Consider the following 12,511-nt stretch of genomic DNA (forward strand, 5'->3'; position numbering starts at 1 on the left):
GGGGGGGGGGGGGAGTCATTTCATGCTTTTGAACACCAGTGTAGCATCTTGTGCAATAATGTAAGTTTGCTTGAACGAGGCCACTGAAAATAAGTAAGGTTGTTTCCACTTGAGTAGATTTCAGTGCATTGCAAAATATTGCCAGACTTTAATAGTCTAATCAGTTATCTTCATAGAGTAATTTTCAAATAAATAGGTAGGAAAGTTCAGTTATTTTCCCAGTGTTCAAACAATAGGAATTTACTTATTATTATGTGGAAAGACACTGATCACATATCATATATACCTTAATGTTCAGTTACATAATATTTAGATTATATATAAAATCTGAATAATGGTTAGAAATCAAAGAATGATAGAGATTTAAGTTGCTGGATTTATTTGATCTTAAAATGATTTTTCAAGTAAATCATAATTCAAGGTGGAGGATTAATAAATTTGTACAATAAGAACTTCATTTGAATCCTAACAAAGTCTTTATACCATTTATAAGTTATTCCTTTAAATTAAAATTTATGTAAAAATTTTTATAAACATAGTAAACAAGATAACAGTCCCTCAGTTACCTGCAGATACTATTATTTTTGGCATATGCCCTTTAGAATGTTTTCTATTCACATATTTTTACAAACCTTTGATACTCAAATACTTTAATATAATCGCAGAAATGCCTAATGAAATATCAGTGACATTTTTAATTTTATGTCTTTTGTTTTGAGGGAGGTATAATCATGTTACCCAGGATGACATCCTGGGTCTTGTGATCCTCCTGCCTCTATCTCCCAAGTAGCTGGGATTACAGGCATGTACCCACCTCACCCAGCTTATTTTTTTAAATATATACATAAAGAGGAAAAGTAAACATTCAGTATATGGATTAGAAATTATTATATAACAACATTAATGTCAAAATGCAATATTTGAACATGAGTTGTAGCAAGTCAGATAAGTGAAGAAAAAATAAATATAAAAAGCATTCACTGAACCAGGTGCAGTGGCACACACCTGTAATCCCAGTGACTTTAGAGACTGAGACAGGAATATTGCAAGTTCGAGGCCAGCCTCAGCAACTTAGTGAGGTCCTAAGCAACTTAGTGAGAATTGTCACAAAATAAAAAGTAACAAAGGACTGGAAATGTGGCTCACTGGTAAAATGCCTCTGGGTTCGATTCCTACTACAAAAAAAAAAAAATTTATAAAGCATTCTCTGAGTGCTTACCAAACACACTGACACATTAATGTATTAACTCAGTTGACTTATAAATATCTGTATGTCCTAATTACTACTCTTTTCATTTACCAGATGAGGAAACTTAGGCACTGAGACATTAAATTCCCTACCTAGTGCCACACAATTATTAAGAGAAAGGACTGAGATTGAAAACCAGGCAGTCTGACAGCACACTTATGTAACAAAAATCTATACCACATCCCATCACCTTACCTCCATAACAGAGTCGTAATTTTCTGGTAGCCTTTAGCAAGGACTGATTCTTCAGTACCAAGTTACACCAAGAGTTCATTTCCTCCGTGGAGAAATTGTGATCCACCACAGAGTACCTGCTCCAAGCCTCACTTGGCCATAAATTCTTATGTTCACAAGAATTCCCTACATTATATGTGTGTGTGCATCATGCACATTCAGGTGTGTGCTCTTTGCATAATGTTGATGTTGAGAAGGGAAAATTATTTGGTAACTCTAAAATTTATTTTATTCTAAGAGATCTATTTTTGGTATTGTCAGTTTCTTGTGTTTCTATGAGTGAACTGAAATGTATCTAAATTTATCTAGAACCATTTGCAAACATTTCTTAATTCATTATCTGGCACCAAGGGATTTGGTTATTTGAACAATGATAAGAATTTCACCAGTTCACAGGGCTTGACCGAATAAAGTCATGGGTATCTCTTAATTTCTCCAAGACAGATGCTTGACACTTTGTCCATAGTTTAAGAACTTGGCACTAAATTCAAGGATGAGGTTTACTGCTCATACTGGATTCTCTTTAAAATGAACCCCTGTCTTCTCCAATCTTCCTCATATAATGAGTTTGCAAAATATCAACAGTAATTTATAAAAGTCCTTGAACTTTATGTCAAACAATAAAGAAGAGAAAGTTTACTTTTTTTAGGAAATGTCCTTTAAAAAATGACACACCCCCTTCATTTATATACTATACAACTTTGGCATTGACAAAGCACTTATATTGGATGTCCTCGATAAAAATGGGCTTTACCTAGAACAAACATAGTAATCCCCATTTTAGAAGCGTCAATGACTTATCATAGTGGTTAGAGTGCTGGCCTAGTATCATTGGCTTATAAATTGAACAACTAGGGTCTTTTTACATAAGATATAAAGATAATACCATACATTCACTTGAAATGAGTCAATGATTGATTAAATTCAACTGCTTTAAAAAATCTCCTTCAAAATAATTTTTAATTTTTTTATTTATATGACAGAGAATGCATTACAATTCTTATTACATATATAGAGCACAAGTTTTCATATCTCTGGTTGTATACAAAGCATATTCACACCAATTTGTGTCTTCATACATGTACTTTGGATAATAATGTCCATCACATTCCACCATCATTTCTAACCCCATGCCCCCTCCCTTCCCCTCCCACCCCTCTGCCCTACCTAGAGTTCGTCTATTCCTCCCATGCTCCCCCTCCCTACCCCACTATGAATCAGCCTCCTTAAATCAGAGAAAACATTCGGCATTTGGTTTTTTGGGATTAACTAACTTCACTTAGCATTATCTTCTCTAACTCCATCCATTTACCTGCAAATACCATGATTTTATTCTCTTTTATTGCTGAGTAATATTCCATTGTGTATATATGCTACATTTTTTTTATCCATTCATCTATTGAAGGGCATCTAGGTTGGCTCCACAGTTTAGCTATTGTGAATTGTGCTGCTATAAACGTTGATGTGGCAGTGTCCTCCTTCATAATAATTTTTAAAAATTACAACAGGTTATAATGAAAGATTTATCTTTCCAGGGATGAATCCAGAAATTTGAAAATTGTAATCCATGCTATACCAAATAGCATAGGATTATAAAGTCATGACTCTCAATAAATGATAAAGGTTTACACTCTGCTCCAGAGCAGAACTTCTCAGTTTTACTGTGCATACAGTTCACCTGGCCATCCTGTTACAGCAGATTCATAATCAATAGATCTGTCAGGGGTCACAAAAGTCTGCATTTCTAATAAGCTTTCAGATGATACTTATGCGGCTGGTTCTTGGATCATATTTTGAGTAGCAAGACTCTCAAACTTGGGCATGTATCAGAATCACCTGGATGGCTTCTTAAAACAGAGATTAATAGGTCCCATACCAGAGTTTCCTATTCAATAGTTCTGGAGTGGATACGAGAATCTACATTTCCAAAAATTTGCAGTGTTGCGGTGCTGGCCCAGGCACCACACACTGAGAATCACTGCTATGGTGGCCCACTCCTGTCTCTTGCCAGTGTGCAACTCTCCCCGGATGTAACCCATGAATTCCATACACTCTAAAGTGTCAAGTTAGTCACAGGAACCTTGGAAGAACTCCTGGAGAAACCCTCTTCCCTGATAATATTTTAGAAGTTGTTATGTGAGTGATTGACCATAGTCTTTGCAAAATTTATTAATTTTCAAGGTCCATTTCCACGTGTATTTAAAAAATTGTGACTAAAGGTATAATTTTTCACTCTATTCCCAAGTAGACCTTGTCAGATTGTAATGTGCACACAGATCCCCTGGAGAATTTTGTCACAGCATTGATTCAGGTTCCATGGATGAATGTCGAAGTTAGTTGGTCTACTTTCTCTTTAGAGAGAAATATTTCTTTTAGAAGAGGAATCCATGATTTCTTTATAAACTGAAAAGAATTTATTTCTTCTGATTCCACTGGAACTCGATCAACATTCACAAAAACTTTTCAGTTCACCCCCTGAGTCTATGGGTCCTGCCTCCATGGAGTCAATCAACTGCTGATTAAAAATATTTTAAAAGTTGCACTGTAAAGAACATGTATAGATTTTTTAGTTGTTATTCCCTAAATAATGCAGTAAAACAGCTATTTACATAGTATCTGCATTATATTAGGTCTTATGAGTAATCTAGAGATGATTCAATGTGTGCAGGAGGATGTCGGTAAATTACAAGCAAAAACTACACCGGTTTTGTTTGTTTGTTTGTTTTATAAAGGAATTGAGTCTCCCTGATTTTTCTATTTGAGGGGTTCCTGGACCCAATCCCACACCCACACCAAGGCACAACTGTATATAACGCATGTGTAAAACAGTCAGCAGAGCTATTGTCGTTCACCTTCTAACATAGCTTTCTAAATAACCTAGTACAGTTCAGTCCACTGCAGATTCTCTAACTACAAACAGAAAAAGCAGGGTTTTCATTATTTATGTTCATTGATTTATTCATTTATGTAAAAATATGTTTTATATTTTAGCATAATATTTAGGTAGTTCTTGGTTTCTGGACCTTTCCATTAAAAACATATCTATTGCTTATAAAACAGCAGAAAAACTAAATGTGGATTGATTCTTTCATTCATTCATTCAATATAATGTTTTAACCCTATTATGTGCCAGTCACTATGCTGAATATTATGTAAATATATAATATATGATATATACAAAATATATAATAATATGATTTTATACATATGTAAATATATGTATTTATATATAATATATATATATATATATATATATATATATATCATGACGAGAGCTATCAGATGCTCTCATAGATCTTACAGTCTGCAGGAAGAAACTAACATTAGTAAAAATTCATCTACATATGGACTTGTAGTTCTCATTAATGGTTCAACAAAGAGATACGTGTGCATGCTGGTTATTTCTTTACATGATGATATGGCCATGCTAGGTTAAGAATCATTTTCAAGCTGGACAGAGTGGCACATGCCTGTAGTCCAGAGGCTTAGGAGGCTGAGGTAAGAGGATTGATTATAGTCAACCTCAGCAACTTAGCAAGGCCCTAAGCAACTTAATGAGACCCTGTTTCTAAATAAAATATTTTAAAAGGCTAGGGATATGAGTCAGTGGTTACGCACAACTGGATTCCATCCCTGGTACCAAAAAAAAAAAAAAAAAAAAAAAAGGAATCATTTGCAGCCATGATCTAGTTACTGCTGGAAGAACTTGCTGAAAAAAAATAATTTTACTTCTTAGGTGTTCATTCAAGTTTAAAAAAAAAAAAAAAAAACTCCTAGGCACACTGGCATATGCCTTTGATCCCAGCTACTGGGAGGCTGAGATAGGAGGACTACAAGCCTGGGGCCAGCCTCAGCAACTTAGCAAGACCCTGTCTCCAAAAAAAGAAAAAAAAAAGAATTGGGGGTATACCTGAATGAGAAAGTGCCCCTGGGTTCAATACCTCCTTGCTTCTAGTTGTAGACTCTCCAAAATATACACATCTTCACAAATTCATGAAAATTTGAGAACATACATAAATGTTGAAAGAACTGTCATCTATCCATCATTCAGATTTCATAATTAAAGTATTGATACATTCCCCTTACCACATATAAATCCCTCTATCCATTTATCAGTTCATCTTACTTTTAATGCCTTTCAAAGTAGGTGGCAAACCATTATATACCTCACTCCTAAACATCGGAGAACACATATACCAGGACAATTTTTTTTAAAAAAGAATAAGCCTGTATTTCTTTGAAATGTAAGATGGATACATTATCTAAATTTATTCAGATAATAAAAATTTAAGGCACAAATTGTACATGTTTGGGAAAGATCTTTCTTGAGGGAAATTTTGAATCTAACAAAATCACAGCCATTGTATACATCTGTACTGATTAGGTTCTGCATCATGAAATACGAGTCTCATCCAAAATATTCTTAAAGAAAACTGATGATCTTTTCTCTTACCATCTGGTGACCAGATTAAGATACCATCATCTTAACTAGTTACATGAAAGGGGCTATACCTTTCAGATGACTCAGGCAAAGCCAGCGTCCTCAAATACCTCAAATTGCTGAGTCACACATCTGGTATTTGGAAGACACTTTACTTAACATGCTAACTACTCTATTAAATTCTCCAAATGCTCAGTCTTGTCAGCTTGATCATCAGATCCAAATGGTCAGTACCCAGGATGGCAGTCTTTATAAATCAGCATTAAAAACCTTAAAAAAATGGCCTTTTCAGTTATCATTTTACTAGTTCACATATATTTTCAAGACACTTTTTTTTCATTTTCAAACTAAGAATCTTTTTATAAAAATTTTTAATTTTAAAAAGCCAATTTTGCCTTGGTTTAAAGAAAAACATTGCAATAATTTTTCAATAATTTCATTTGGCCACTAGAGGGCAGGGGTTCCCTTCTGCTTTGGTTCACTTTGTGCTTTTTTCCCCACTAGCTAAAATGCAAGATTTAGTTAGGGAAACTGATATCCCATCTTCTGAACTTTATTTCCTGGTAATTTGTTTCCAAGAGTCTTTCAAATATTAATTATTATCTAAGAGTCTTTCAAATATTAATAAAACACATTTCTGGTTCTTTTGTTATCATAATTTCCACTACTATATGAAAGTATTTTGTGCTTATTTTATTTAAACTCACAAAAGTGAATATTTAGGAAAGCCTGGGAAATAAAGTCACAAGTGTTGATTTCTTCTGATTCTTTGAGTGGGACAAGGAATTTGACATTTACATCTCTGCTCACATACCCATATGTTGAGAATTATTCTACATTTCAATCATATCAAAAAGTTAAATTATAGTAATTATATTACTATAGGTGCTTTTTCATTTTGCAGATCTTACATTTAATCATTTTATTGACTTTAACTTTTTACATAAGAATGCCTTTTTAGTGCAACAAAGCAATCTTTTTGAGAATTATGTTCATGTTTATATGAAAATGAGTTAACATTTTACTAATTCACTTATATTTTCAATTACGTTATTCCTGTGGTTCCTTATGTTGCTATTCTCATAGAATATAGAGTGAAGTACTAGTTTAAAGATTTAGGATTTAGATGACAGCACACATTCAAATACCAGTTCTCCTGAACTCTGGCAAATTACATAACTTTTAATTGTTTAGTAAAGACTTTTAATAATATCTCCAACTTCTTTACTTTATAATGGTGCTGAGACTGGGGCCCACCAACTGCCTGAGATAGGGCCATAATAGTATCTAGCACAAGGTGATCTACCTCTGCTTTTATTACCAACTGCCATTAGGTAAATGTAATCAATTAAAATTTAAATACACAGCCCTTAGCAAAAAGCTTCAAATATTAGTCTGATATTTGCTATCATAGGTTTTCACTCAATAACATATAAAACTTGTCTCCAGAAAAACCATAAGAAGCCCTTTATAAGGTTCCAACTACACAAGGACCGACCCCCCAAAACAAAAAAAATTCCTTAGCCCAGCATTTAATATCCATGCTCCTTACCTGCCTTCTTCCTTCCACCTTTGTGGCCAGGGGACATTGGGGACTATGGTGAACTGCAGAAGGTTGCTTCCTGGCCCACTGCGTTTCCCAAGCATCCCTGTCCCTTTAGGATAGCTAAGGACACATTGCTTGCCCTGACAGTCTCAGGATTCTAGGCAAATCCTGCCTAGAATCTTAACAGTGGGTATAGTTTGGCAGCTTCAGGACCTAATGTGGTCTGAAGATGTGCTTTCTCTGGCCTCTCGGTGATTGGAAATAGTGAGAGTTCATATACAAATCTAGTTTTCCAGTTTTTTGTTTTTTGTTTTCTTTCTAAACCTGGGTAGCAATAGGCTGAATCTGAGTTAACAACTGCCACATTTGTAGGAGATCTCTTTCCAGCTTTGGGTGGTGCTGCATTAAATCTAGTCCACTTTGCTTATCAACTGCCTATTCAAAATATGTTGTGAATAGTGCCCCTGGGTCTGTGTGGTGCAGCCTATGCTGTCTGCAGGCATTATCAGGTGTGACTCTCAACTAAGCATTTCTTCAGATGTAGGGGCCACCTTCCTTCTTTGCTGGCAAAGTAACTAGTATTGTGAACATGGGCCCCACCTTCATGGGGTCCGGGGGCTAGGAAGCTTTGGCCCTACTGTGTTCAAGCCAAGAGACAAAGGCTAGCCATTAACTTTGCTAACAACCCAGTAGTCAGTCTGATGCTCCCTTGGCTTCATCAGTGCAGCATAAATGCATTTCTTTTATGAATTTTGTGGTCAACCATCTATTCTTTTTCAGACTTCTCCAGGGCCATCCATAAACCCAGGCAGGTCAAGAACCTAAATGAGAAAGGAGGGAATAAATCCCATAAGGCAGAGAAACTTTTCAGTTCTAGCCCAGTGTGGGTGTAGAGGTCCAGTGTTGCCAAATATGATTGTTTAAGAGAAACAAGAAATCCATTTTCTAAAATTAAAACCTGCGTTGAAAAGTTTGGTAACATTGGGTGAGCCAATAAAAACACAGTCCACACCCTGCATTTGGACCAGGAGCCACGTGTTCACAATGTCTGCTGACCAAAGAATACACAGTCCTTCCATTCGGCATATGATTCTAGGAGAATTTTCCTGATGAGTGTTAACTAAATAAAGTGATCATGCTGAAAGTTACCAATAGAAGCAGCCATTTTCAAAGGACAGAGCTCTCTACACAGGCTACCTACGTTACTTGTTTAGGCTCCAGGCTTCCTTCTAAATGTCCCTCCACAAGTACCAAGGCTCCCCTCTTCTACCTCAGTGCCACCAGCCCGAACACCCATGGTTTGTAGGCAGCGATTATTTGTTGACTTAAAGTAAGTTTTGCCATTATGGAAAGCTGTCTGGCACTCATGTTTTAAAGATGCTTTGGGGGATGGATTAAAAAAAAACACTTGCAACAGTCAGCATCACTATTTTCATCTTTATCTTACCTTTGATGAAAGTGTTTCCATATGACAGTCTGTTATCTGTAATGACATACCAAAATGTCACAATGTTGGGCTTCCAATGCCTTCTGGAAAAATATATTTCCTAACATGTTTTGTAAATGGAGTACAAAGTAGAACATCAGAATAACCTCATTGTCGGTAAAACCTGCCACAAACTCAGAAGGATAGTCTAATGAAAAGCCACAGTGTTCACAGTATTGACAAGCATCACTTAATAGTGCGTAATGAGGAAGGCAATTATTTTATCAGGATTAGCATTTATTCAGCAATCATTTATTAAGTGGTTATGGTATATAGCTGTTGGAGTGAGTGGAATGGAGATTTCATAAGCATTCATGCATTTATTAGTATCCATGGATGGTGTTGCATAAACATAAATGTTTTATTTACTGAGCACACACATATTTGCTCTGTACCAGGAAACATTCTAAAGACTTCATAAATATTAACCTATTTGCTCCCCTAAACAGCCTTGCATGATCAATAATATTATGATCCCCAATATTTGTATATCCTTTATCTATAGAAACAGAGACACTGAGAATAAGTGACTCGCCCAGTATCATTTAATTCACTTCATCACTTAATCACCACTAGGAAGTGGCAGAGCCAGAATTCCAAGCCAGGCAGGTCTAGCTCCAAAATCTGTGCTCTTTTTATTTACCACATCAATTAGTTATTTACATAAAACAAAACAATCCCCGAATTGAGTGGCTTACTTTATGAACTACTTACTACTCTTCTTGAGCAGTTTGTTCAGAGGGGCACCTCTGCTGATCTGGACTAGTCTCAGCATATCTTACAGATTCTCTGATGTGAATTTCTGATGAATAAACTGTGGACAGCTGAGACTGGCTAGTCTAAGACATTTCAGCCAGAAGGGCTGAGATGCCCTACACAGCATCTCTCATCTCCATTGCTCTAGTGGAGAGGGTCTGAGAAAGAGCAGAGGAAATCACATGTGTCTTTATGATCCTCTGCTTGTGTGGAGTTTGCTACTACTCTCTTGTGTGTTTTTGCTTTGTGATACTGGAGTTTGAACCTGGGGTGCTTTCCCACTGAGACCCATCCCTCAGGGTCTTGCTAAGTTGCTGAGGTTAGCCTTGAGCTACTATCATGGTTGATGAAAACAAACCACAGGGTCAGTTCTAGAGACAATGAGGAAGGACACTATGAAAGGGTCTGAATAACTGAGCCTTTAATTCCGTCAACCTGCCACGAATATGACTCCACACTATTCTACATTTGTCTTTCTTCCCAGTTAAAAATTAGATATTTTAGACTCCAAATGAGTTGTTGAGAACACTGTAACACCACGCCTTGTTGGTTTAGGAAGGTAATACAAGTATAATAGGAACAGTAGAAAATGAAAGGCTCTTTATGATTTTAGGCTGATCCTGGGGAAACACCAACAGAGACTCCAAGTGAAACCAGGACGACTCCCTCAGAAAATGGGGTGAATCACACTACATCCCTGGCACCCAAACCACCTTCCCAGGCTCTGCACAGCCAACCTGCTCCAGGTAAGCGATATGAAAGCAGAGCTGCACCAGGTAATAAAGAGTGAAAAGCTTATGGTGCCACTGAAGGGGGCAGCGTGGTTCGGGTGGCTGTGTGATTTCAAGTGCAAAAAGCAGCACAGACCTGCGTGAAGAGTGGATGGGTGAATGCATGCATGCCAAGAGGACTCAAGGGCTCATGGGTTCCGCTGGCCACTTGAAACTCCCCCAGGTTTCCTGTGTCTTTATTAGTGGTGGCAATATGATCCGTCTGCTGGCAGGGTTTGTGAAGAGTTCTTCAAGCAACTTATAAGCAACTCTGCTTTAGAAACACGTTCTCAGTCGTACTTTATTAAGTCTCTGCCAAGATCTCCTTTCCCTTACTCCAGCTTGCTTTTCAGTGCCCTTGAGTGTCTACCATGTACTGTGCACCCTGCTTAGTAGGGTGCATTATATTATCACACCCTCACACCAAGCCCCTATGAAGAGATTCTATTATTGTCTCCATTTTGCCGATGAATAAACTGCAATTTTTAGGTGATACAGTATCTCCTTAACCTGTGGAAACCTATGGCAAGACAGACACAGTTCCTAATAGTTTTTGTGGATACTCCAACCAAAGCTACGCTCAAGTCACCTTTCTCAGAAAAATCCTTTGATTTCTCTGCAGCTCACTTGACCTTTAATCTTACACGGGTTTATGTAATCATCTCTCATTGTTATGTATGTCCTGTTTCTGGTAATAGAAGGTGAGCTTCCTAGGATAAGCTTCATTTGGGTCCTTGCTTTGTATGTCACAGTGATGAAGGCTGGTGTGTGCCAGTATTTGACTTGTTAAACTTGATATTTTAAAATAATTTGATGAACAGAAAATGCTTTTTAATTGGCATAGAATACATGGCAGAAATTCTCCCTTTTCCCGAAAGTCACCATGTGGCAAGATCATGGTGCAACGTTCAAAAAACTGGGACATTAACACTGACACAATACTCTGAGATGAACTGTGGACCTCGTTTGAACTTTGGCTGCTTTCCACTAATGTCCTTTAGCTATCCCAGATTCTAACTCGGGATCCCACATTGTACTTATAAGTCTTCTTAGTCTCCTTTAATCTATGGCAAACCCTAGTGTTTCCTGGTTTTGATAGCCTTGATCATTTTGAAGAATTCTAATATTATTTTGTAAAATTCCCCCCATTTGAGTTGCCTAGATATATTCTCCTGAATAGACTGAGTCCTGAACTTTTAGGCAAGACCACCACAGAAGTTATGCTGTGTCCTTCTCTGTTCAGCATATCAGGGGTGTGATGTTAATATGTCCCATCTGCCACAATGTGGGAGCACTTGGTTCAGTTATTTTCTCCATGGAAAGTTAAGATTTCTGCTCTTTGATTGCCAAGGGAAGATTCTTTGAGACTATGCAAATATCCTGTTCATCCTTAAATTTTGGCAGCTGATCCATAAATGGATCTAACCTGCAAGTGCTCAGCTTTTGATTTTTAAAAGACCACTTGTCAACTTGTCATTCCTTATTTGCCCAAAAGGTGGCATTAGCACTCCCTAAATGGAATTTGTTGTTTTGATCCAGGTGAAGGGTTCTTTTCTCTCCCTATATGTGAATGAAGCAGCTATATAATTTCACATATAATTAGGTTTGTCTCAAAATTACAAAACAAAGACTTTTTGGAGTAATCTTGTTACAAATAATTTTCTACCATCATTTTTCATTCTTAGAAACTTAGAACCAAGGACTCAAAAACTTAGAATCAAGGACCAAACTTTTTGAAGGTTATTTACTTTGCCTTTGTATTGCAGGTTCTGTCAAGGCTCCTGCCAAAACAGAAGATCTTATTCAGAGCGTCCTAACAGGTAAATACCACCCTTCCCCCACCCCAAGCTCCATGGAATTTTGTAGGTGAATATTAGACACTATAAGTATTTAGAGAATCAATTTACATTTTTCTCTGAAAAATGAGATCACTAATATTTCTTCTTTTAAAAAAGATCTAATATTTCTTCTTTAAAAAAAAAAATATATATATATATATATATATATATATATATATATATATATATGC

The 12,511-nt window shown here is 36.5% G+C and overlaps 1 protein-coding gene across 1 annotated transcript in view; it reads left to right on the forward strand.

The window, feature by feature from the left end:
- Nucleotides 1-12,511, forward strand: part of Plcb1 (phospholipase C beta 1) — a 727,531-nt gene that overhangs the window by 588,908 nt on the left and 126,112 nt on the right. The window contains exons 25-26 of the mRNA XM_048811856.1: nucleotides 10,326-10,458; nucleotides 12,249-12,302. Of these exons, the coding sequence (XP_048667813.1) occupies nucleotides 10,326-10,458; nucleotides 12,249-12,302 (187 nt within the window). The remainder of the gene's footprint in view (nucleotides 1-10,325; nucleotides 10,459-12,248; nucleotides 12,303-12,511) is intronic.

The sequence above is a fragment of the Marmota marmota genome, unplaced genomic scaffold (genome assembly GCF_001458135.2).
Source record: "Marmota marmota marmota unplaced genomic scaffold, marMar, whole genome shotgun sequence".
NCBI classification, from domain to species: domain Eukaryota; kingdom Metazoa; phylum Chordata; class Mammalia; order Rodentia; family Sciuridae; genus Marmota; species Marmota marmota.